General features: G+C 41.9%; 1 protein-coding gene across 1 annotated transcript in view; it reads left to right on the top strand.

The window, feature by feature from the left end:
- Window positions 1–21,004, top strand: part of htr7c (5-hydroxytryptamine (serotonin) receptor 7c) — a 54,713-nt gene extending 33,709 nt beyond the window's left edge. Inside the window, exon 2 of the mRNA XM_085787397.1 lies at window positions 18,930–21,004. Within this exon, the coding sequence (XP_085643523.1) occupies window positions 18,930–19,668 (739 nt within the window). The 3' untranslated portion in view covers window positions 19,669–21,004. The remainder of the gene's footprint in view (window positions 1–18,929) is intronic.
- Window positions 21,005–24,585: the final 3,581 nt, after the last annotated feature.

The following is a 24,585-nucleotide window of genomic DNA, read 5'->3' as shown; positions in this document are numbered from 1 at the left end:
ATGTGGCCGATACAAAGTTGATAGGTTTCATTCATCCATGTTTTGACAGTGTGTGTGCCGAGCGGACCCGTTTAGAGAGACACACGTCTGTATGGGACAGGCTTTTATTTAATTTAGAACAAACCTTATGCTCAGCAAAAATGGAAAATATATAGTCTAATATAATAAAATGTTGTTTGGCCACTGTTTAAAATAGGTCTGATCGATTCAGAGCAGCATTCATTTACAAGTTTAATCAGCACCAGTTAAACTTCTTCTAAATAAATGTAAACATTCAATAACTGGGTCAGGTCGGACTACGGGCTTCTTTTTTTCTCTTCTTCCTCACAGGAGAAATCAGGTGTGCGCTGTGCTGAACTCGCTTCTCTCTGACGCGTCGGTGCTCTGTTTGTGATTTGTCTGCTGCCTTGAATCCGCCCTTTATACGTGCGCGTTCACAGATTCACAATAAGACAAACCAGGGTTCAGTTACCGAGTTGATCCGGAGTGACAGTGTTGTGAAAATCGCTATGAACTGGTGCTCTGCAATCTCATAGTTTCAAAGAAAATGGATTGATTGATTTTTACTTAACGAAATGAAACGAAAACAATATTATATTAATATATTGTTGTAACTTTAGAAAATATAATTCAGGGGGGGAAAGGCTTACAAACATGGACCAAAACGGCTCAGTAATACGCACTACACATCTTATGAACGTGATGTAAAGTAATAACTTTATTTTTTTATATATTTTTTCAATGCAACCTCTAAAATTAGAATGAAAAATATTTTACAATATTCCACCTTCTCGGCTCTATTGAAAGTAATGTGCTTAATAGACATATTAGCAATGACCAATAGGTGTGCTTGTAATAATTGCTGTGACGACAGCTGGACACAATGTAACACATTAGCGACACATTAGCATCCTCTTTTTCTCTGACCAATGGGTGTGTTTGTGGATACTTTACTCAAGTACATTGTCAGACAGAAGTCCTGCCCCCCACAGTAGGCTACTTCACACAGCTGTTTGCTTTGAACAGAAAAACCGGTTCCTACAGTAGCTCTCCTCACACTTTTCAGTTCATAGTCTAAGTGAAGAAATTTCGTCGTGTTTCATGTAATAAATTTCACATGTAAGGGGAGCTGAACATACAGCCTCCATTCAGAACTCCAAGACACATGTGCCAGACGCACAGAGGCATGCATAAAACACAGATTGAGACCATTTCATGATGTTTAGTTTTTTTTTGTGTGTTCATTTTCGTTTCTTTAGGATTTTTGTGTGTATTACTGAGCCGTTTTGGTCCATGTTTGTAAGCCCCTTTTCCCCTGGATTATATTTTCTAAAGTTGCAACAATATAGTAATATAATAGGCCTATATATTGTTTTCGTTTCATTTCGTTAAGTAAAAATCAATCAATCCGTTTTCTTTGAAACTATGAGATAGAGCACCTAAAAACCAGAGCACCAGTTCACTGTAGCGATTTTCATACACACACCCAGTCTCGGTTTCAATAAAACACCATCTTCCGGCCGCCGCCGCTGCTCTGGCGGGGATCCTGGCAGTGAGCTTCGCCTTCCCCGCCGGAGCGGCGGCGGCCGGGCACCGGGGTCTGTGGAGCGGATTCTTGAAGCCTGGTTGTCCCGACCAGCAATCGCTCTGGTCCCGACATGATCTCACTCACAACACTGCGGCTGTAACGTTATGTTGTGTGTGTTGTAGCCTATTTTTCACGGTTAAGTTATCACCGCGACACACAGAGCAAAAACAATATATAACACACATTTTAAAAAATGACAGTTGTTGTTGGTCTAGTTTTTTGTTTGGATAAGCTTCATATTTAAAAGTGCAATGTTCAGCTGTCAGAAATTAAAAGCAGCCTCCCTCTTGTTATATTTGAAGCAACACTGTTGCTTCAGGCTGTGATCAGCTTTTTTGTAGGCTATCGCTGCCTACTTTCCATTAAAACAACCTGCTGCTCTTGGCTGAAATCAGCCCGTTGTGGCTCCATTCTACGATTAAAGTAGCATCAACAAAGTCACTGTTAACAAACCAACAATTCTTCTTCCATTCCTGCAGCCTTTTGTCTCAATGTTAACAATGGCAAAATGTCGAGATATTTTATTACTTTATGAAAATAAGTGAGTTAAAAAGAAGTGGGCTACGCATTTCTGATTTGATTTGGCTTTTCGTGTAGGCTATTTGGTTAAACACATAGGCTATAGGCTAAGTAACAGGAGAGAGACAGCGAGAGCGAGAGAGAGAGGTCCGCTGGGTGAGCTAGATTAACTTTTAACGGGAGAGAGAGCGGCGCACCGCGCTGTCAAAGCTCGTCTCAGCCATAGGTCTCAGCAGATGTGTGCTTTCAAGGCAATTTAGACACGAACGGGTCATTCAGGAATAATTTCCAACTCTATGTATGTTAGTGTTATTTTTTCCTAGTAGTGGCCCATCCAAAATTACTGTGGCCCGTCCAAAATTGAAATCCTGGCACCGCGCCTGCTGTAACCACTGTGATACAATAAAAAACAACAACATTGATCTGATTGACCGGCGTAGCGGCCCCTCTCTCCATTCACTCTCTAGCTCTCTCGACCACAGCTGCAAATGAAGTAGCCTACGGCCTATGAACAGCGCTACTCTCCATTGCAGCTACGTTGTGGTCAAACGTGGAATTATCCCAAAATCTTTTGAGCTGCATCTCAGTACGATGCTTCCACCTAGTGGCTACAATGTGACCTACAATTTCACGCAACGCGTGAATCACGCTTTCCGTGAGGGAAACGTCCAAATGAAACTAGTACCCACTGTATGTATGCAGCTTTTGTCACGTGTGAAATACAACCTGCACGTAACAACGCACGCATGCGTAACAAAGTAACCATGCGTGCACACACACGTCGCTGCGCGTCTTTCTGGTTGTTTTGACATCGATTTCACCCCATACAACTTGCTGCTGCGCAGCAACAAAATCTGCGACCGCACGTGTGTGTGAACGCGTAACATAATTTGTCAAACAGTGACTGACAGACGTGCACACGCTGCTTCATACGTATGCAGCTTTTGTCACGCGTGAAATACAACCTGCGCGTAACAACGCACGCACGCACACGTGTAACAAAGTAACCATGCGTGCACACACACGTCGCTGCGCGTCTTTCCGGTTGTTTTGACATCGATTTCACCCCATACAACTTGCTGCTGCGCACGTGTGTGTGAACGCGTAACATAATTTGTCAAACAGTGACTGACAGACGTGCGCACGCTGCTTCATACGTACACAGCTTTTGTCACGCGTGAAATACAACCTGCGCGTAACAACGCACACGCGTAACAAAGTAACCATGCGTGCACACACACGTCGCTGCGCGTCTTTCCAGTTGTTTTGACATCGATTTCACCCCATAGTGTGTGTGTGTGTGTGTGTGTGCGCATGTTAGTGTGTGTGGTGTGCATGTGCCAATGCGTCCTCCATGTACTAGCCTACATGCTAAATGTATTTTATTTTTTGTGTGGTAGGACTTTTATGGAGAAGATGACCATTTCATTCACATCCATTTTGTTTTATGTCGCCATCATACAGGTATGTGTGTGGTTGCTCAGCCTCCATTGTTATGTTAGAGATGTTTACTTGTGTGTTTTACCATGTGAAGAGATGTGATAGTTTTTTGGGAGAAATAGTGCTGCATTTGTCAGTCTGCACTGTTCCTGACTGAGAGAGGACTTTTATGGAGAAGATGACCATTTAATTCACATCCTTTTTGTTTTATGTTGCCATCATACAGGAATAAACTTGAGTGTGAACCCAGCCCTGCGTCCCGTGTTATTGTGCACAGAACACAACGCAGTAATCGGGGCCTGCAGACCGTCCCGGCTACACCTGGATTCCAGTAGCCTACTGCTGATACCGATGCCAACATTTTCGGTGGTATCGGAGGCATTTCCAATGCTGGTATCGGAAACGGAATAACTCTACTGGGAATGTTCCAATACGCTAACATAAGCAGGGAAATTATTAAAAACAACTGAAAACAGCTTCATTGTATTTTCTTCATGGGAACATGTGAATATGAGTTTTGAGATTTAACAGGACAACATTCCATTCAGGTCCGTGTACTTCGCGGCCATTCGATTTTTCCTTTAAACAGAACTGTCAAAAAACGAAAGTAAGCTGGTAATTTGGTTTTCCGTTTCAAACAAAAAACAAAAAAACAAAAATTCAGGCTGGTTTTTTCGTTTTTCGTTTTTTGCTTTTAAAACCAAAAAACGAGGAGACCAAAATCAAATAACGGCCAATTTTTAATTTTGATTGTTACAAAATCTCTCTTTTCGTTTTTGATAATAATATTAACGCTGATGACAGACCGGAAGTGTCTGGACTTCAAAATAAAAGCCCAGTGCATTGACTTAGACATTGACATTGACATTGACATTCCGGCGCCAGCATACAATTTATATTTGATTGATTGATATTGATTGATATTTGACCAGTAGTATTTGTACTCTTACTCGAGTACTCTGTCCATCTCTGATAGAACATCAAAGATTGAACAGGTAAAACGACGACCCCCAAGGGTATGCTCGCAGTGCGACACCTGCTGGTAATTCTTTGTAAATGCACAGCATGGATTGAGAATAAAAGTTGTTATTGGATCCCCGGGGTGTGGAGAGAGGATTTACACATAATGTTCAGTAAACATCACACATCACAAGAAATCTGTCACTGATGTAATCTTAACAATGATAATATAAATTGTATGCTGGCGCCGGAATGAGTTTTGAAATGGGCCGACATAGTGGGAAAACTGTAGATTCATCCGGCGAGGAGCTGTCATTACGCGCGACCGAGGTCTGGGACTGGATCTCATGTGGCTGAAAAGAGTAGTAAAGAACCATAAAGGGTCTGCCACCTGCCAAATATGCCCGGGGTTGGAGATCTCAGGGTCAGAATGAGTCGGGAGTAGGAGTTGGTCTATCATGCACCCAGCCCCCAGCGGTGGCCTTACTGCAGCAGATCGTAATATAGGCTATATTTATATTTATAAACAAACACACACACGTATCAGCGGCAAACAGCTGCGAAAATGTATGCATATGCTCAAAACCTGCTCAAAACACAACATTTACAAGGGGGAAACAAGTTTTTTTTTTTTTTCTTGGCTCTAAGTCAATGCACTGGGCTTTTATTTTGAAGTCCAGACACTTCCGGTCTGTCATCAGCGTCAATATTATTATCAAAAACGAAAAGAGAGATTTTGTAACAATCAAAATTAAAAATTGGCCGTTATTTGATTTTGGTCTCCTCGTTTTTTGGTTTTAAAAGCAAAAAACGAAAAACGAAAAAACCAGCCTGAATTTTTGTTTTTTTGTTTTTTGTTTGAAACGGAAAACCAAATTACCAGCTTACTTTCGTTTTTTGACAGTTCTGTTTAAAGGAAAAATCGAATGGCCGCGAAGTACACGGACCCATTCATGTACTCTAATCTACTTTGCCTTTCTCCTATGAAGTTCAGAAAAAGGTGGATAGGTTATAGCAGGAGTATTGTACACTTGATATAAAATGTGAAGGTAATAATTATCTCCTCCATTATTTGGAAATGGCTTCTATGTTCCTAAAAAGAGTTCATGTTGTGACATTTCATGGTACGTAGCTTATCTTTGTTGGAAAATATTTATACATTTGATCCAAATGGGTTACTGGGAAAGACTATTACAGTGTAAGATCTTATTACCGTGTTAGTTATGTTGAAACTACCCATACGTTTCTAAGGAACAAAGCCCACTACAGTTTGCAGGCAGCAGAAAGGTAATTATGGGTTAACTACGGTGACATTTCCAGCAGTTGCCACATCTACCATCTTTCATCCAAATGGGTTATGGGCAAGACTATTACAGTGCAAGTTCTCATAACCATGTTAGTTATGTTGAAACTACCCATACGTTTCTAAGGAACAAAGCTCACTACACTTTACAGGCAGTGGAAAGGTAATTATGGGTTAAACACGGTGACATTTCCACTGGGCAAGACTATTACAGTGCAAGTTCTCATAACCATGTTAGTTATGTTGAAACTACCCATACGTTTCTAAGGAACAAAGCTCACTACACTTTACAGGCAGCAGAAAGGTAATTATGGGATAACTACGGTGACATTGACAGCAGTTGCCAGATCTACCATTTGCTTTTGGGAAACAGATATTGCAGCTAACTGTAAGGTAAGACTGTGGAAATTACAATTACATCAGGTTAATCACACTGAAAGTACTTGACCATATCATGGAAACGACAGGCTATTTACTCTGTAATTACCCAATACTTAGCAGTAATTAACTGCAATTCTACTACTACAACTTGTCTATATTACTAGACTGTCATTTCTTTGCTATATTTCTTGACATTACCATGCAATTAATTGTTATTTCTGGGCTATATTTCTCAACATTACTACACAATTGACCATTATTACTGGGCTATTTCTACACAATTAAAAGTTATTTCCTGGCTATATTTCTCAACATTACTATGAAATTGACCGTTATTTCTAGGCTATTTCTTGACATTACTACGCAATTAATCATTATTTCTGGGTAATTTCTTGACATTATGACGTAATTAACGGCCTGGAAATTAAAGGGTTACCGATTTTGCATTGGTTGGGTTTAAGCAATGAAGAAAGGAGTTGGTTAAAGGGATAGTTCAACATTTTGGCAAATTGGCCCATTGCCATAATCGCTATAGTCATAGCAGTAGGTTCGTTACTTAATTGTCGGTGCAAGATATTTTTAGAACGGCAGAGCTACGCTACGGAGGCTAAAGGAATTTCTTGTTTTCCTCATCAAACTCATCAAATACACAATCCAACAACTCCAAAACGCTGTCGTGGACAAGCTGTGAGCTGCACAATCACCACGCTATGAGATAATATATATAATAAGTTGTTTTAGAGGTAAATTCATGTAAAACCGCTGATGCGCGTTGCGTTCAGGGACAGTTTTTCAGCAAGCAGACTGTAATTACTGCGGAAACGGCTCCGTTTCGTAACGTTCCGTTATTATCTCTTAGCAGACACATGTATGTTTAATCTATGAACGGTTGGTGAGCCTAGTCCAAATAGTCTCTGAGGAGCTGAGAAAAATGTGAGAAGTGTTGCAATTGTAGTAGTCTCACCTACTCACTGATGCTGAGGCTGTTTGTGGTTGGCTGAGACGAGAGAGACGATTTTTTTTCTTCGTTAGTGTGCATCATAGTTTCAGCTGCATTAATTCAGTCAGGTTGAGTTTCCGTTACGCATGCCAGCCTTTGATCTGACATCAGATGTGACGGGACAGTCGATATAGATATCGATGTATGTGCTGATTCAGATAGTTGCATAAAATAGTGGTTGTGATTAATTATTGCATTGAAATGTGCCTGACATTCTGGAAACCTGCCCGTCAGGTCTTGGCGACGTCTGTGCACTGTGCGACGGTCAGCCAAATTACCACTGCGCTGGTTGCGCTTCGCCTTGTACCGAGAGTAGACCAGGTTGGAGCTGGCAAGCTTTCAGCGCGGGGTCCGCCCGCTATTCAGACATCCCGCTATTCCGACATGTCACTATTTAGACATCCCGCTATTACGACATCCCTCTATCTAGACATGCCGGTAGTCCGACACTTTTCCGCTATTCCGACACGTCTTTTTTATTTTTATTTTTTTTTAATTTTTTTACAGCTGCGATACCCAGGCGCGTCTCTCTCTCTCTTTTCTTTTCAGCATGTCTATCACTGGTTTGATGAGGGAGTAATGTTCTTAATCTCAACAACTCAACTATCAAGTCGCAAACAAAACTGACACACATGATAAACAAACAGAACTATGCTGCAGTTTGTTTGTCAAGTTAACCTGTCACCTTCAGCACCACGGACAGCGCCGGGGATGAGCCCGCGGAGCTGCATCTGTGAGCGTCTGGGTTCTGGGCTTATGGCCTGGGGCCTTATTTATCAAAACTTAAGCAGTGTAAAACTGCTGCTACTAAATGTTTTGCTTAGGCCTACGGTGAAAAGACACCCAAAATATTTGCACCTTTTTCAGATCTATCAAACTGTGCGTGCACAACTCTGCACCTCAACTTTGATAACTGGATCCAAGAATGGTGCGCAGTTGCGCACGTGAACACACCTCCGTCCCCGGAATGCCTAGACACAACCATATGGTCAGCACGTGCATATTAATTAGCCATGTGCGCTCTGTGGAGCGACAACAAAGTGACAACGAAGACAACAGGCGGAGTGGGGGGAGAGAAAGCTAGATACATGACATCGGGCAATAAATCAGGCAAAAACCTCCCAAATCTCAACAAAAGGGAGCAGAAAAAAGAATAATCTTATGTAATCTGCCCCTTTATTCCAGACAATCTTTTTTTTCTTCTTTTACCTATGTTAAAACGATGTAAAGCAGCAGGATAAACTCAGGTGACAGAATAATAACAGTCTCAGTAGCTGCAGATCAGTGTGCGCTGCTGTGTGCTGTGTGTTTTTAAACTTGGAGGGTTTGTTTTTTCTTCTCTAATAGGCCTATATATTTGTGTATGAGAAACAGTGTCTCAGATGAAAAAATAAAAATAAATCAGAAGGACACGTCTGACTATAACGTAATCAATCAATGTCGGAAAAGAGGAATGTTTGAAAAATAGTAAAGTGCCGCTACTCCGACAATGAAAAAAAAAATGTCGGAATAGTGGGATGCTTAAAAAATAATGTTAATGCCGCTATTCCGACAATTAGAAGTCAATGTCGAAATAGCGGCATGTCGGAATAGCAGCATGTAACCTTTCAGCGCACCTTTGGCACAGCCTTTTGGTACGAAATTGTCACTGTGCCAAGCTGAATCTCTCGACACCTCCCCCTGCTGTGCTGCCACACCCATCTTGGCACACCTCAGTCTACCAAATTGCCAAATTCGCTGGACTGGACTAAATTACCACTGCGCTGAGTTGCGCCACCCTGTGCTGCGCCATGAAAGAGAGCCCTGTGAGTGTTATGCACAGTCATAATCTGTTGTTTCCTAAATTAGCAATGTAGTACTTTATTATGCTGTTGAGTTTGGCCAAAGTGTTTTTGTTTTTGTTGTTGCCGTATCTCTTTGAGTTTCTTTCCCTATTCTCTACTCTGCTGTCATCTGCTCTACACAGCCTGTAGTTATTGCTTTGTTGTCCAAGGACAACTTGCTCCAAGGGATGGACACACTGACTGTTAGAGGGGGGAATCCATTTATCACCGTAGCACTAATAGCTGCCCATCATCTCGATTGCTGTGAGAGCCATTAAACAACCGATAGTGACAGGTGGTGTGCTGTGCTGTGCTGCAAAGGCCATAAAATATCCACAGTAACCCTTTACAACAATTAGGAGGAAGTAAAACAGACATCATAAAGGTCAGGACTTGGAGTGGATGTGAAGTAAGGTGTGTGTGTGTGTGTGTGTGTGTGTGTGTGTGTGTGTGTGTGTGTGTGTGTGTGTGTGTGTGTGTGTACACAATAATTCATGAAAATAGCTAACCAAGAAACAGGATATATTGCTGATACTATTTTAAGATGGGTTTCTGTTACATAAAGATTTAGGCCTCACAACATATAGACTAAAAAATCTTCACAATGTCAAGGCTCGCCTCCAACAGCTGCTGACAAGAGACAGAAAATGATGTTCATCAATGACTGTATAGCCATCCTGCAAATGGATTGTTGTAGTCTTTTTCTTGCTACTGAAAGTGGTTTCTTTCTAGGAGTAGTGTTGGTGATCATTGCTGGACTTGATAAGCTCTGAGCAGCTGTATGTCTTCAAAGCAGATAAGCCTACGTCCTGACTCTGTAGTATCAGAAAGTGACAATGTAAATGTCATAGAGAGAAGAGTAAACATTGACTTTGCTTCCCACCACTGGAGACAGTTCCTGTTGGGTTAACAAATGAGGTCTGATACTGAACAGCTGTTAATGCTGATGATGGCTATGTTGCAATAGCAATGGTGCACCCAAGCGTCCTTCGTCTGTCGGTGAGAATGGGCGTCCATGTCCTCTTTCTCGGGGTTTTCCCTTAACTGGGTTTTTACTCAACAGTGTGGCCGTTTTGGATCATTAGCGCAGTGGAAGTAGCCTGACTCTCGCCAGACCCTTGTAGTTCCGCAAAGCTACGCTGAGCTCCACACAAGGGTCTGGGACTGCTCCATAGGCGATTCATTTCAGAAGGCGGGCCTTGTAAAAAAAATCTTGTATGTGATTGGATAAACCACTTGTCCGTTATCTTGAATGACGTGCTACTTCAGCCACTCACTGCGAGCCGCCATTGTTGTTTGACTCAAACAGTGGCTTCAGCGCTACGTCACACCTCAGAAAGTCCCGCCCGGCGATCCTGATTGGTTCATTATTTTTTGCTCCGGGGAAGAAGTTTGCATTGGCCTCGAGTCCAGACCCTTGTGTGAAGCTGAGCGTAGCGCCTCTGGCGTAGCTTTGCGGAACTACAAGGGTCTGGCAAGAGCCAGGCTACAGTGGAAGTGCTTTTTTCCCATAAGTGCCATTCGAAAGTTTGGATATGGTGACTGGGTGGCACTCTGACAAACACTGAATGGGGCACTATCAGATATTTCCCTCTAAACAGAAGAGTCTATTTTATTTGGTTTAGACAGAAGCATGTTCTCTGATCTCATCATCACATGCTCTTGTACAGTAGGAGCATTAGTGGCTCTCACAGACAGAGTATGCGTTGAAGTAACTTTATGTAAAGACTAAAAGGCCTCTGAAAGTTTGAACGCCCCCTTTCTTTCTGGCAACTCCCTGAAATCCTGAGTTGTACCAATGAAGCCCTTAGTAATCCTTAAGCATACTTGTTTAGACTAAAATAAGTGCCAGCAGTTATTCACAGACTATCTGACACAGGTCTGACCTGAGCTAGCAGTTCCCGCCGACAAATCTGAGGGAAGTGGTACGTCTGTTCAGGGATGACTCAGTTTGGCTTATGTAAGAGTCTAAATGAGCAAAAAAAAAAAAAAAAACTACTGCTGCTATTTTACTCATACTCATTCTAACCTTAACCTGAGCTGAAGTCAAAAAAGAAAACACAGAGTGACCTGAACAGGTGCTCCATTATTTGAGCAGAGAAGCGTAAGGCTGAATTAAGTATGAGACAGATGGGATTGCTCCTTTGATTGCTATCGTTTCCTTTACTCTGAGAGAGCAGCAACTCTGAATGGATAGAATATGAGAGCTGAGGCATCCCTTGAACTCAGATTGTTGTTTCCCACTGGACAGAAGATATGATGCTCTTCGACCCAGAGCAGCTTAGAATAAATACTCTGCTGTGACTTTTGTTGAAATGCTGTCATCTGATAAAGCTTACATGGGTTTTAAGGTTAGTCTAACTGGAAAAACCTATTCATAGAACACTGAAAAAATCAAGACTCATGCTCAGAAGGTTTTTTTAATATGTATATGTGTGTGTGTATATGTATATGTGTGTGTGTGTGTGTGTGTGTGTATATATATATATAGTATATTATATGTATGTTCTGCAGATATATCTGATTTACACGGACCATAGACTCTATAAGGTACTGGTTTTTGAGTTTTCCTTTTTTTTCCTCCCTCATTCACATTATGTAAAACACACCAAGCATGAAAGTCGTGTACACACACTGTGGACTGCTGGATAAAAAGCAGTCTCTTCTGAACTTCTCAGTTCAGGAAGAGACAGTTCTTCAACAAAAATGGTGTGATATCTCAGGCGACGTCTGCGTCTCTGTGCCCACTTCACTCACACAGTGAGTGAGAGTGAAGTGAAAAAAAAAAAAAAAAAGATATATCTCTAACACTTTTTCAGAGGCTAATTTTAGATTGCCCTGAAGTGCGATGACAGGAATTATAAAGGCCTCAGTAGTGAAATGAATGAGTGAAGATTCCCAAGTGGAAATTTTCTGTGGGGAAAAAGGTATTTGACAGACTTCCCCCTTGTCACTGTTACTTTCTTTTTAGTGGAACTTGTTCTAAATTTATCACCCTACAACCCAAACCTAGTGCAGCTTGGTAAATATTTCACCGTGTATCCCCTCTCAGACATAAAAGGTTTCACAGGTGCTCCTGGAGATGACTGACGACTGTTGCACACTGGCGCAGAAGACTTCACTTCACTTTACTCTGCCCCTTACTGGTAGCCTAGCGGAAGTAATGGAATTCTCCAATATCTTGGGCACACTGTTTGCTTGTGGCAGCGTAATCCCTGAGGGCGGCTGTGGCTGTGGATATGTCCCAAATCCTCCAGAGATATGAAACAAAACAAACCTTGAAACTCCGTGTCACTGAGTGTTAAGCACACACTGTTTTATGGGAGGAGGTTGTACCGATTATCCCTTTCATCTGGTTTTTAGCTGTGCCTGCTTTGAGGTGTGAAGTAGTCAATGGGATTTTAAATATATCATGGATTTTGTGTAATATTCAACAATTCACTGATTCATGTTCTTACTCTAATTAATTCAATATTGCAGAAAATGTATGAAAAATACTTTCTAAATATAATAAAAGTCTGTTATTGATCAATCTTATTGTTCCATGACTTATGATACATATTTCTTTTATTTTGCTCTATTCCGGTATATTTACTGTATTACAGTAAATACACCATACTGTGCATTCAGTCATTACACATATAGTATGTGGTCGTTGGTTGTCTATGTAGGCTTCATGGTACAGTATACCTTTCATTTTTTGCCTGTTAGTGCCTCATAGAGATCAGTAAAGTTTAATCTCTTTGTGTCAAAACACACAAGATAAAAGCAACGGAGGCCCCACAGATGTTCAGCCTCAGCTCATCCTGCTAAAATACATGCAGGAAGCTGTGTAATGAAGTGTTAAAATGCGCGGTATCTTATCCAGCCTGGCAGTCGTTTGTATCTAGGAGGATGGTGAAAGGATTTTGCATCTAATGAGAGTGCATCGGAAACAGCTCTGCTTTGTAGAGGGCTGAAGATGAGTCATAGGTTGTGGAAAACTGCCCTCTGCTTCACACATGCACAAATATCCTGAGAAATAAGCACCACAACCACCTTCTTTCGCTCTCTCCATATCCCACATCCTTACTTTGTCTTTTTATGAGTTTAATTAATTAATTTTTTGTATATTATCTCTATTGTCTTTATTTGTTACTGAATCACTTTGCACTTTATTTCTTTATTTTTTCTCATTTCTGTTCATTTTTGCTCATATAATATTGATTATGTATGCACTTTATCTCTTTTTTTTATGTTTATTTGTTAGCCATTGAAATTTGTCTTGTTGTAATTTGTTATAGGGGTGGAACCTATGTGTGGCAAGGTGAAGAGGGCCCGGGCGGTGTGGGTTCAATCCCCGCCCGGAAGAGTCATGCGCGTTTGCCAGTCACCCAAAGGGACATCCCCTTGGCCAAGTAGCCAGGGCACATGATCAATTGGAGGCATAGTGACAGGACCACCACTGTCACATCTCTCCCCCTCTTTTCACAAGCACGTCCTCGTGCTTCCGCGCAGGCTGCCACACATTAGGAATCCATGGACCCACCACTAGTGCTACATGGATCCTGCCAACAACGCCAGAATGTGGCAAGGTGAAGAGGGCCCGGGCGGGGATTGAACCCACACCGCCCGGGTAAGAGTCATGCACGCTTGCCAGTCACCCAAAGGGACATCCCCTTGGCCAAGTAGCCAGGGCACATGATCAATTGGAGGCATAGTGACAGGACCACCACTGTCACATATGTACAAGCCAACCGGCATCGTTCCCTCCTTGCACCATTGAAATTTGTGTGCTAAATAAATAAACTCTAAACTCTCTTAATTACTGAAGAATGCATTCAGAGAGGAGTGTTGCATTACTGGCAATCCATTATGTATTCCTGAGAATTCCCACAGGATGGAGTGTACCCATCTCAAGATCTGTCTTGTATCTATTTGACAGTGCTCGCCTGGATGTGTTCAGTCCCCCTTGCAAGGTTTAAGTACATTTTAAGTAAGTTGTGAGCCAGGCGGAGCAGTGGTTGGAAGGATTGGGGTTGAATAAACACTAGTTATTATGCAATATTCACTGAGCACAACTAACCTAAGCCAGGGGATGTTTAAGAAGAACATGGTATGGTCTTCTATGGTGCCCTATGGTCCTCCATACCAACACCTGTGCTGCCATGGGCAACAAAATAATGACACGTGTCAGATAAATGATGGAAGTTTTTTAGTTGTTGTCATGGAAACACTGACTGACTCCTGTGCAAGTTGCATGTAGGTTACATGCCTGGAGTGCATGAGAAATTGAAAATGATGGCCAGATAGGAGCTGAAAATAGGAAAAATAGGAGTGGGTGGGGGCAGGGAGAGTATTTCACCCACATAGTTGTAACCTTCTTGTCATTTCCAAGTAATTCTGATCTCAATACCACTTGCACTGTGTGTTGCCAGTTGTTGACAAGCTACAGTGTGGAGCAGAAATGCCATGACTACTCTAACTATAAAAAGTTAGCTTGTGGCAAGCTGGGAATCTGGATCAGTGCCATTTTGTACCTGCAAACAACTTTTTGATGCTGTAGCTACAGTGTGCCAGCAAAGTGTTAACATGGAATGGATTTCCGAGTCATTTTTGGCATTTAGCGTATTTGACAACAAAGTTAATGCCTTTATCTGAAGTGCACAAGCGCAGAAACATTAAAGGGATAGTAGCATTTTTTTTTAAAGTGGGGTTGTATGATCTACAAATAACCCCTAAGTAGGTTTAATTGCAGTAGAAGACTCTCTGCGCTCCTCCCGTTAGCAACGCCAGCCATTAGCCCTGCCCAGAGATTTAAACATACATTGTTGTGAACAGACCCAAAGAAACGGCCTATTTTCGTGGCCTAAAAGAGGTTTTACCTGAAAAAAAATTCACAGTTCCATTGTTCGCTATAATATAATCAAAGTCCTTCAAAGTGCAGGAAAAACACAGTTTTTATTTGGACCTAACCAACTCACGTATCCCTCAGCCCAGGGTTAGCGCCCGCCTATCAGCAGTTGGTTAGGTCCAAATAAAAACTGCGTTTTTCCTGCACTTTGAGGGGCTGGAAAAAATTATATTCTAGCGAACAATGGAACTGTGTATTTCTTTTCAGGTGAAACCTCTTTTAGGCCGCGAAAATAGGCCGTTTCTTTGGGTCTGTTCACAATACTGTATGTTGTAAATCTCTGGGCAGGGCTATGAGCTGGCGTTGCTAACGGGAGGAGTGCAGAGAGTCTTCTACTTTTTCTCAATCGCTTTGGTGCTATTTTCAGATCAGAATGAAAGTTCTCATAACTATTACAGTAGTTCAACCTCCACAACATGTAGTCATTTGTCCACATCATAGTAGCAGTTTCTCCTTCCTCTGAACAAATTGCAAATGCTTTTGGACATGTATCAGTTGCTCTCATACAATTCTCTGCTGTTTTACAACATTATCATTTATTTATGTCATGTCAGTCAAAATGAACTATACTTTTGAACGCTGAAACTAGTTTTCAAAATCTGTCAAACTAATTTTAAATGTTGGGAGAAGCACTGTGAATTCAATTATTCAAACATTTACAGTAAGGAACAACAGGTATGTATGGTATTGGACAGTAATTCAGCACTAAACAATCTGCACTGCTGTCATTGTGTCAGGCATTACTGTAAGATACAGTGGGACAAGAACTTTTTTACATTTACATTTAGACTTACAGCTTCACTAGAGAACAGATTTACTGTATTGTAATGTATTACAGCAACCACAGTAAAGATTTCCCATCTTTACAGTACGGTACTGTACTACAGCATTTTACAAGTAGGAAGCACTTTTACAGTATTGTACACTACAGTAATAATGGTTGATGCAGTACATGTACTGTACATTACTGTAATTTTACTCTGCATCACATAGGATTACAAGACAACCTGACAGAAGTGGAAGAGACTGAGCCCATTACAAACAATGGCATAAGGTTGAAAGAGATACAATGTAAGGATGACATTACTGTATCTTTGGGAATATTGAATCTGTTTCAATCGCTACACTTGACAGAGTGATGTAGATGAAAATGTGACTGGAACGTCTGGATGTGCAGGAATGATTTACAGTACTCTGTAGGTTCAGTTACTATATGTACTGCAACATTGTTTACGTAAAGTTGTACCCAAAGAGTGTTTCTTATGTTTGTTGTAGATGACTGTAGTGTATTTTTCCTTTGCACAATGTTGTGAACAAATCAGAATTGCAAAGAGCATATGCAGTAGAAATGTGAAACATACATATTCAGTATCTCCACTAAATACAGTAATGTGTAACTTTTCTGTAGTTTTCACATGGCTGTACAAGTAGTGTATAGTGCTGTCTTGAGCATTTTCAGGTAGTATCATCACTTTTTGCATTGGAAAACACTTAGAGAATAAAGTGTCCTAATGAAAACATGACAAAGCCATTTGACTATCTTGTTCATAAACGATGGTGTCAGGACTTCTCATTTTGACGACGCTGACAGTTTCATTGACATGAGTACTTGCTTTTGAGGGATGGACAATCCATTTTGAGCAAGTGACGCGCTTTTGCAGGTCATCCACTAGGTTTTGCAGTTTGCAATAATTGTTCTGAGAAATGCACTAACTGTTGTGCAAATGTTAAGAGTGATGTGAGAAAAGCACCAAAGCGATTGAGAAAAACTGTAAAGTACTTAGGGGCTATTTGTAGATCATACAACCCCACTTTAAAAAAATGCTACTATCCCTTTAAAGGGGACCTATTATGCTCCTTTTTGCACAAACTAAAATAGTTCCTGGGTGTCTTAAAGACATGTCTGTGACGTGCTTCGGTCAAAATACCCCAAAGATCAAACATCACAGCACTCTCAAAAACAGGGCTCTGCAAAACGGTCTGTTTCAGTGGCCCCTCCCTTTAAATGCAAATTAACCACTCCCTCAGCATTGCGTTACCATGACGATGTCTACTACTAGTACCTATACTGATTTGGCCAAAATGTAGTATGCAAACAAAAGCTAAATCTGCAGTAGGCAAATTGCCAGATCTCCAGTATGCATCTGACCAGTCTACATTGTGTAATGAAATGTGCCCATGACCTAGTCTCACCCTAACCAAAGATGGTATAGAGTAGTCTTTGCCATGTAGGCTACTGTAACCATGTAACATGTAATATAAAAATGCAAAAATAAATATATAAAATAAATTAAAAATATATGCAGACTGGTCAGTTCATTGTAAAACAGTTATTTATTGATGTAAATGTGGTGATTTGTGCACATAGACTACAGAGCTCCGCAGCACTGCGCCTCTCCTCTCCTCCTCCTTCTCACAGCTTCACTTTTCATTCAAACTAATTCAACTGCCACAATTGTAAGACTTCATCAATGAGACCAACATTTATCTCCTAAAAAGAATAACCACACGGTGGTAAACGTCTAAAAAACCTGCAGGTATGTTTATTAGCGATGGTTTTCTCTACCGCAATGAGCACGGACGTCTGCCTGGCCAAGGAGGCCTGCAGACGGGCTCTGCCTGTGTGAGGAGCCGCTGCAGCTCCGGAGCTCCGGTGCTCCGTCGGTCCAGCATTACGTCGGTCCGACGAACAACGTCGCCCCGGCGGTACGTCGCTGCTCACACAGGTACAGCTTCACTTACATGAAACGTCGGCGTAAACTTCTAAATAAAACTTAGTAAAGTGACGCTACAGCGCTAAAACATGCAGGGAAAAAGCAGGAAGTAGACCACTCCGCTCTCCGCTGTGACCCCAGCAACAACAGAGCAGCATGGGAGGAGGCGGGGCCGGCTGGAGCAGAGACCTCGGCATGACCATGTAGGGGAGTCCGGCACGCCATGACGTCATGGCGTGCCTCATGTCAAAAAAAGTCAGTGCAACTGAGTGTAACAGGTGTGCAGAGAAATCCAAGAGAAATCCCAATCATCTAGCAGGGTTTACCTCCAAATGCATTAACCTCAGGATATGACACTTCCACGGCCTCTAGAACCATTATCCAACATTTTAAACATATATAAAAGTCTGAAAAGCTGGAAAAGCATAATAGGTCCCCTTTAAAGCTTGTGGGTTAGTAAGATGAAGTACGATTTTCAGACATGATGTGTTAAAACCCTGAATGTGATTTGAAGGCCTCCTAACTGCCTTATTTTTCTGACACTGCCAGCTGCTATTTGAAACCACTCAAATGCCTGTTTGATTGATGGCTCCTACTCTACCTGCTGAGCTCCTCTAAAGCCAAAGAATGGCAGCTAATTGCCCACCAGGCAATGACAAAGCTTGTGACCTCTCATTGAAATGTTGGTCTTTATTAAAGTGTTTTAGATAGATAGATAGATAGATAGATAGATAGATAGATAGATAGATAGATAGATAGATAGATAGATAGATAGATAGATAGATAGATAGATAGAGAGAGAGAGAGAGAGAGAGAGAGAGAGAGAGAGAGAGAGATAGATAGATAGATAGATAGATAGATAGATAGATAGATAGATAGATAGATAGATAGATAGATAGATAGATAGATAGATAGATAGATAGATAGATAGATAGATAGATAGATAGATAGATAGATTATGTTTGGCTTCAAGGCTTTATCTGAGTAAACCTGCACAAAGTCTCTTTAGTACCTCCAGCCAGAAGCCTTTCTGGCAGCAGACACTATAAAGACTGTACTCGAGGGAAGCAGAAGGGGTCAAACACAGACCTGTCATCCTGGGGGCTTTGGTTCATATCCTGCTTAACTTTGGCAATGTATTACTTTTCATTTATCTCTTTATTTTTATTTTCAGTTCTCAGTTGTTGTGTAATAAGGTTAGTACAAAAGACTTGCTTAGGTTTTCGTTCTGACAGTGTGTGCTCTGCAGGGTTGAAAAGCATGCCTGAGAGTTGGTACTGATACTTGTTTTGTATCTTGTCCTTGCAGGTATCTTGGGATCACACGGCCTCTCACCTATCCAGCCCGACAGAACGGTCAGCTGATGGCGAAGATGATCCTGGGAGTGTGGCTGGTGTCAGCATCCATCACCCTGCCCCCTTTCTGCGGCTGGGCCAAAAATGTCCACACAGCCGGTGTGTGCCTAATTAGCCAAGACTTTGGCTACACCATCTATTCCACAGCCGTAGCCTTTTACATCCCTATGCTGGTCATGCTGGTCATGTACTACAAGATTTTCAGGGCTGCTCGCAAGAGTGGCGCCAAGCACCGATTCACCGACCTTTCGCGGCGGGAGCGGCTTGAAACGGTGGCTAATGAGGCGCTGCGCATGCAGGGCCTGAAGCCTCCCGGTGTGGTGGAGGAATGCGCCGCCTTGTCCCGCCTGTTGAACCGTGAGCGGAGAAACATCTCCATCTTCAAGCGTGAGCAGAAAGCAGCCACAACACTGGGGGTAATCGTTGGGGTCTTTGCCGTGTGCTGGCTGCCATTCTTCATCCTATCCACTGCTAGGCCCTTCATCTGTGGTGTGGAGTGTAGCTGTGTGCCCATCTGGCTCGAGCGCACGCTGCTCTGGTTAGGCTACGCCAACTCCCTAATGAACCCCTTCATCTACGCCTTCTTCAACCGAGACCTGCGCTCTACTTACCGCGACCTTCTCCGCTGTCGTTATCGCAACATCAACCGTCGACTGTCTGCTGTGGGTGTGCATGAGGCTCTAAAGGTGTAGACCTGGGTACTTCAACAGTGTGCGTTCAGTCTCAAACAGTGGGCAGTGGTGGCCCTGTGCTTGTACAATTGGTGAGTCAATGTCGGTGGCAATCACTTCAGTGTGTGTGTGACTCAGTCATTCTATTTTTGGGAAGAAAATCATAGAGCGTACTTGATGGGCTATTCAACTCAACACTGCTTTTGTGCATATGCCATGATTATGTCCTGACTCCGGATTTACGATGGGATAATGTGGTGACAAAGGAAATGACATGTAAACACAATCAATCATCCCAGGGCTTTCAAAGGCAACAGAAGGCAAACATATTACTGTATATTATCAAAATTGTTGTTTGATAAGTAAAAACATGGTTTGTGCCCAATGTCTTCTGAGCATCTTCCTAAACCAAATATTTGTGGACATCCCAGATCGATCTATAACAGGAGTTGGACACTGGAGTACTGTGCTTTGTGCCAGGATTCAATATTATTTATATCACTTTATCTCTAGTTCAATTTGATCTTCTCACTAAATTTAACAGGAGCACATTAAATGTTTCACAAATGTTTGAAATGTGGTGATGCCAAATGAACGGGGGTGGGTGGAAAATGGTGTTAAAATGCAACATGGAGGGGAGATCCTCCATTCATGGAATCTCTGTGTTTGTTGCCATAAAAAGAAACTGAAAGTAGTTTATAATGTCTGCATGAAACATATTTGTCTTAAAAGCCACTGTATACATAAATCATTAGAGGTTTTGAATTGTGAATGACAGTTTGGCAGAAAGTTTACCACGTTTCACCCAAATACTTTGTTGCACACTCAAGAGGTGTCAGAAACCATGATACTGTGGACTGTTGTCACTCTTCTTCATTTGCCTTGGTCGGTCTCATCCCACGTTTAGTTGCCGACCTTTCTGGATGATACAACAAACAAAACCTACTGAACTCTATGGTTTCAAGTTTGAGAATTGATGTGTTCCTCAGACTCTTATGCTCCACTGGTTTTCAACAGTGTTTATCGTTCCTTTCGAACCAGGATGTGGCCACGTCCTTCCTGGGCACACTTCTATTTTAACTGTTTGGTGACCTGTAAAAACCTGTCAAATGCCATCAGTTGAGCAGTGTGTGCTTTTTCTACCTCAAATTTCTTGAGATTAATGTACATTTCCTCCAAACAGGTGTACTGCACTGTCTTGCATCATTTTGTAATTAACTGCTATTTTATATTGTGTAAAATCAATCAGTCTACAGTAAACTCTGTGTTTGCTCTGTTTGACCCACCTTGTCATTACCTTCAGAAACAAACTGGGCAAGTGTCAAAGCACTTCACACATTGTAAATAAAGAAAAACTATTCATGCAAACACATCTGACTCAGCAATGGAAAGACTGAGAATCAAAAGAACTTTTTTTCCACACAGCTCACACTGGTCCCCTTTCTAGCCCCACGAGCGTATCCTCATCAAAAGCCTGATGTGCACAAGTTGTTGTGCAAAATTCATCATCCTCTCTGACTGGATTGATAGGTCTACTGTGAGGAATAAGACTGCACCTAAATGCCTGCTCGATGCTTTTAAAACATCCATAGCATTAGAATTAGCACCAAGGACTCTTGAGATATGTTTGAGGATGGTGACCCAAAAACTGTCTTTATTCTCTGTCTACTTGGAGCTACGTAAATCTTTTATTCAGTGTCTGGGTGACAGCTGTCTTCTTGCTTTAATGACTGAAACAGTCCTGTAGGATGGGGTGGAAACTGACATGTGAGTGATGAGCCATGGCTCATGGTCAGAAGCTGTGGAGGTGTTCATTTGTGTAACCAGCTCAGGAGGACAGACTGAGAGTCAAAGCCACAGTTGTTTCTTCTGAGACTTGGTCTTGCACACCCAGCACATAAAAAATACATTGGGATTTATTTATAATCATGACCACCAAAAGTAAGAGTATTTTCCCCTTTTCTTTTAGCTTTGTTGCTCTTCATTATTTTCTCACAGTATGTGAACATGAAGGCTTCCCATTGATATTTGTAACAATAATGATAGCTGCATGTTGTGTGGTTTTCTTCAAATCTTTAGAGAAGAACTAAAACTACAGGAAAAAAGCTGTCAGGTTGTTTATCCAACATTTAACAATTGGTGTTTTGATAAATGTAAAGCCCTAGGCTAAATTCCACAGCCTGATAGTAATAGTCCATGGGCCAGAGACCAGAATTTCACTTATCGGTACCACTCAAGGTGGCAAAGGTTACTAATAATTTTTGCAAACATCCATGTCTGTACATGAGATTTTGGTATGATAACCCTTCCTGAGTCACAGCTAAATTACAGTTATCACCTGTTGAAGTTAACTTCAGTCCTGTGAGTATTCTAGTGCTGGTGTTTTGTGTCTCTGACATTCCTTGATGTCACAGGACCAAAGGAAAGTAGGCTACATGATTTTGGCAGAAATTGTGGGAAAATGTGTGTGATTAAAAGTTTGAAGAGCTCCGGTGACCACTGTAAGTGTCACAAATATAAAGCACTGACAAATATCCTGAACTTAAAGCAGATATCAGTGGAATGTTTTTGTTAATATAAGTCCTAAATAGTCCTATTTTCCGTCAGCAATCACTTACATGAAGTATTTCAGCCTAAACACGAGTCTCTCCGTCACTCTGCTCTGCTGTAACCCGAGGAGAAAATTTTCCTTGTGGGATACAAGTGTTATCCAATGAGGGGAGAGAACGGCATGAAGGGCTGTGTGTGCAGCCAAGGGATGCGCGTGAATGTGGTGACGTAGCACGAGGACCAATTGATGCCTGACAAGGGCGGGGGCTGCTAACTCATGGTGCGTTCAAGGAAACTCGTACTTTGTGTTTTTCCTTCCTGTGAAGTCATACCAGTTCGATCTGGTACGAGTTCACGGGTCGGAAGTTACGAGTGGCCGTTATAGGGAACTTTCACAGACAACAGGACGGTAAAAACACGAGCTACGGGTTACCTGGAACGCTACCAAGTCGTAGTTGTGACTTGAAGCTGTAACTTACGGTTTCAAAAGCCTGCCTTGAACACAGCATTAGCCGAAACGGCCGTGCCGATGATATCTGCTTTAAGTCTAAACCAAGATATGTACTAGCATCTAAAATTCATTTTTTCCTAGGGGTAAATTAACTTCAACAGGTGATAACTGTAATTTAATGTGACTCAGGAGGGGTTATCATACCAAAATATCATCTACAGACATGGATGTTTGCAAAAATTATTAGTAACCTTTGCCACCTTGAGTAGGACTGAAATCTGGTCTGGCGAATGGACTATAAGGGCAAGTTCATGAGTGCAGGGAATACCACCGGTTTTGCAGGTATTTGGTTAACCAAGTCCCATTTTGACTTTTCGATACATCATTTTGAGAAATCATTATAGCTGATTGTTTACATCATGTGCATAAAATGACTAAAAGCTAACATTGTTTGTTTTGTGTTCAGCCTTTTCCTGTAGGACCTGTTTAAACTCCTGAAGCTGCCTCAGTGTTTCTACTGTGTCATTAAATACAGTTGTCTAAAAATCATCTGTCTGTTTGGGTTGGTGCCAGTGGTGCACTTGGACAATTCCTGCATTTCGCCGTCTGTCAGATGATTTGGTGGGACAGTTCCCAATGAGAGCATATGGACTTTTCTAATTATACTCTTCATTCTTACCATGACTCTCCAAGTCCACTGAACACTGTTACATAAGTCAGTTACAATTCAATACTAAAAACTCACATCGGAGTCTCTGGGCCAAAATCAATTTAAATCGGGCTTTGTGGCTTAATTTGTGTCTATTTGAGGAGCAGTAACATAAAAATGCTTGAAATACCCTGAAGTAAAGAGCAGGAAAAATGGCCTGAGCCAGCATGTTGACATTTGTTTTAGCACATGAAATAGCAAGCAGCTGTGGCATACTTTGTGTGTCTCCCCCAAAATGCCCAGCCTCCCAGCAGTCATGTTAACAGGGGTTACTTTTGGGAAAATGGACACCATTGTGCCCGAGAGGAGTGCTTCAGTCAGTGTGGCTTGCCTCCTGCACTGCCTCCTAATGTGTGTCATCACTATCAGTGGGGAGGCTTTGATTAACTCATTGAGTGCCAGACCTTTTATAAAATGGTCAGTGCCATGTGCCAGCGTTTTGGGGCATTTTGAGTAATATGTCAAGACCCAGAAGAATATTTTGTACTATGACTCTGAAAACACCAAACAGCTCAAAGGAAAGAGGAGACTCTCTATTTAACTAGGGAAAAAACCATTTGTTTGTACCTTGTTCCATTCTTGATATATCTTAAGTTGAATAGAGCCTGGTTGCACCAAAAAGACCACTTTTTTCCTAGAAAGCTGAGAAAAATGCATTTTTGTGAAAGAGAGTCTCTCAAGAAAAATAGTTATCTATCCGTTTTAATTTTGGCTTCAAAAACATGTAAGACATCTGAAAATTTCATTTCACATGTTTTTTTTTACCCCCCCCCCCCCCACACACACACACACAAAAGACAAAACAAAAAACAAAACAACAACAACAACTAAAATACAACAAGTACGAGCGGTTGCTGCCCCCTCAGCCTCTCCTACGCCCCCCTCCCCCTCCACCCCCTCCCCTCGTCTCTGAAGGAGGGAGGGAGACGTCGTGGCGTCTTCAGCCTCTCTGCTGGACGCGGCCGCGGCAGCGACTCACCGCGCTGATCTCTCGGTTCGTCGTCACAACGTCGGTTTACAGCAACGCGATCCGCCTCCGCTTTCGCTTCTGCATTTCGGTGCTGATCATCTAGATGAGTTTACCTTTCCTGCCTCCTCTGATCACTTCATGCTGGAGCTATGCTAATAGCGTCGTTTTTCTCTAGAAATAGAAACTTTTTCCGACTTTGTTATCTCTGTACCGATCGCGCTCGTCTTCTCCTTCTTCTTCACTTCTTGCTCTGATCTA

This window comes from Trachurus japonicus, chromosome 9, assembly GCF_045865225.1.
Source record: "Trachurus japonicus isolate A0001 chromosome 9, Traja_1.0".
NCBI classification, from domain to species: Eukaryota; Metazoa; Chordata; class Actinopteri; order Carangiformes; family Carangidae; genus Trachurus; species Trachurus japonicus.
This window is presented reverse-complemented; position numbering and strand designations above follow the sequence as displayed.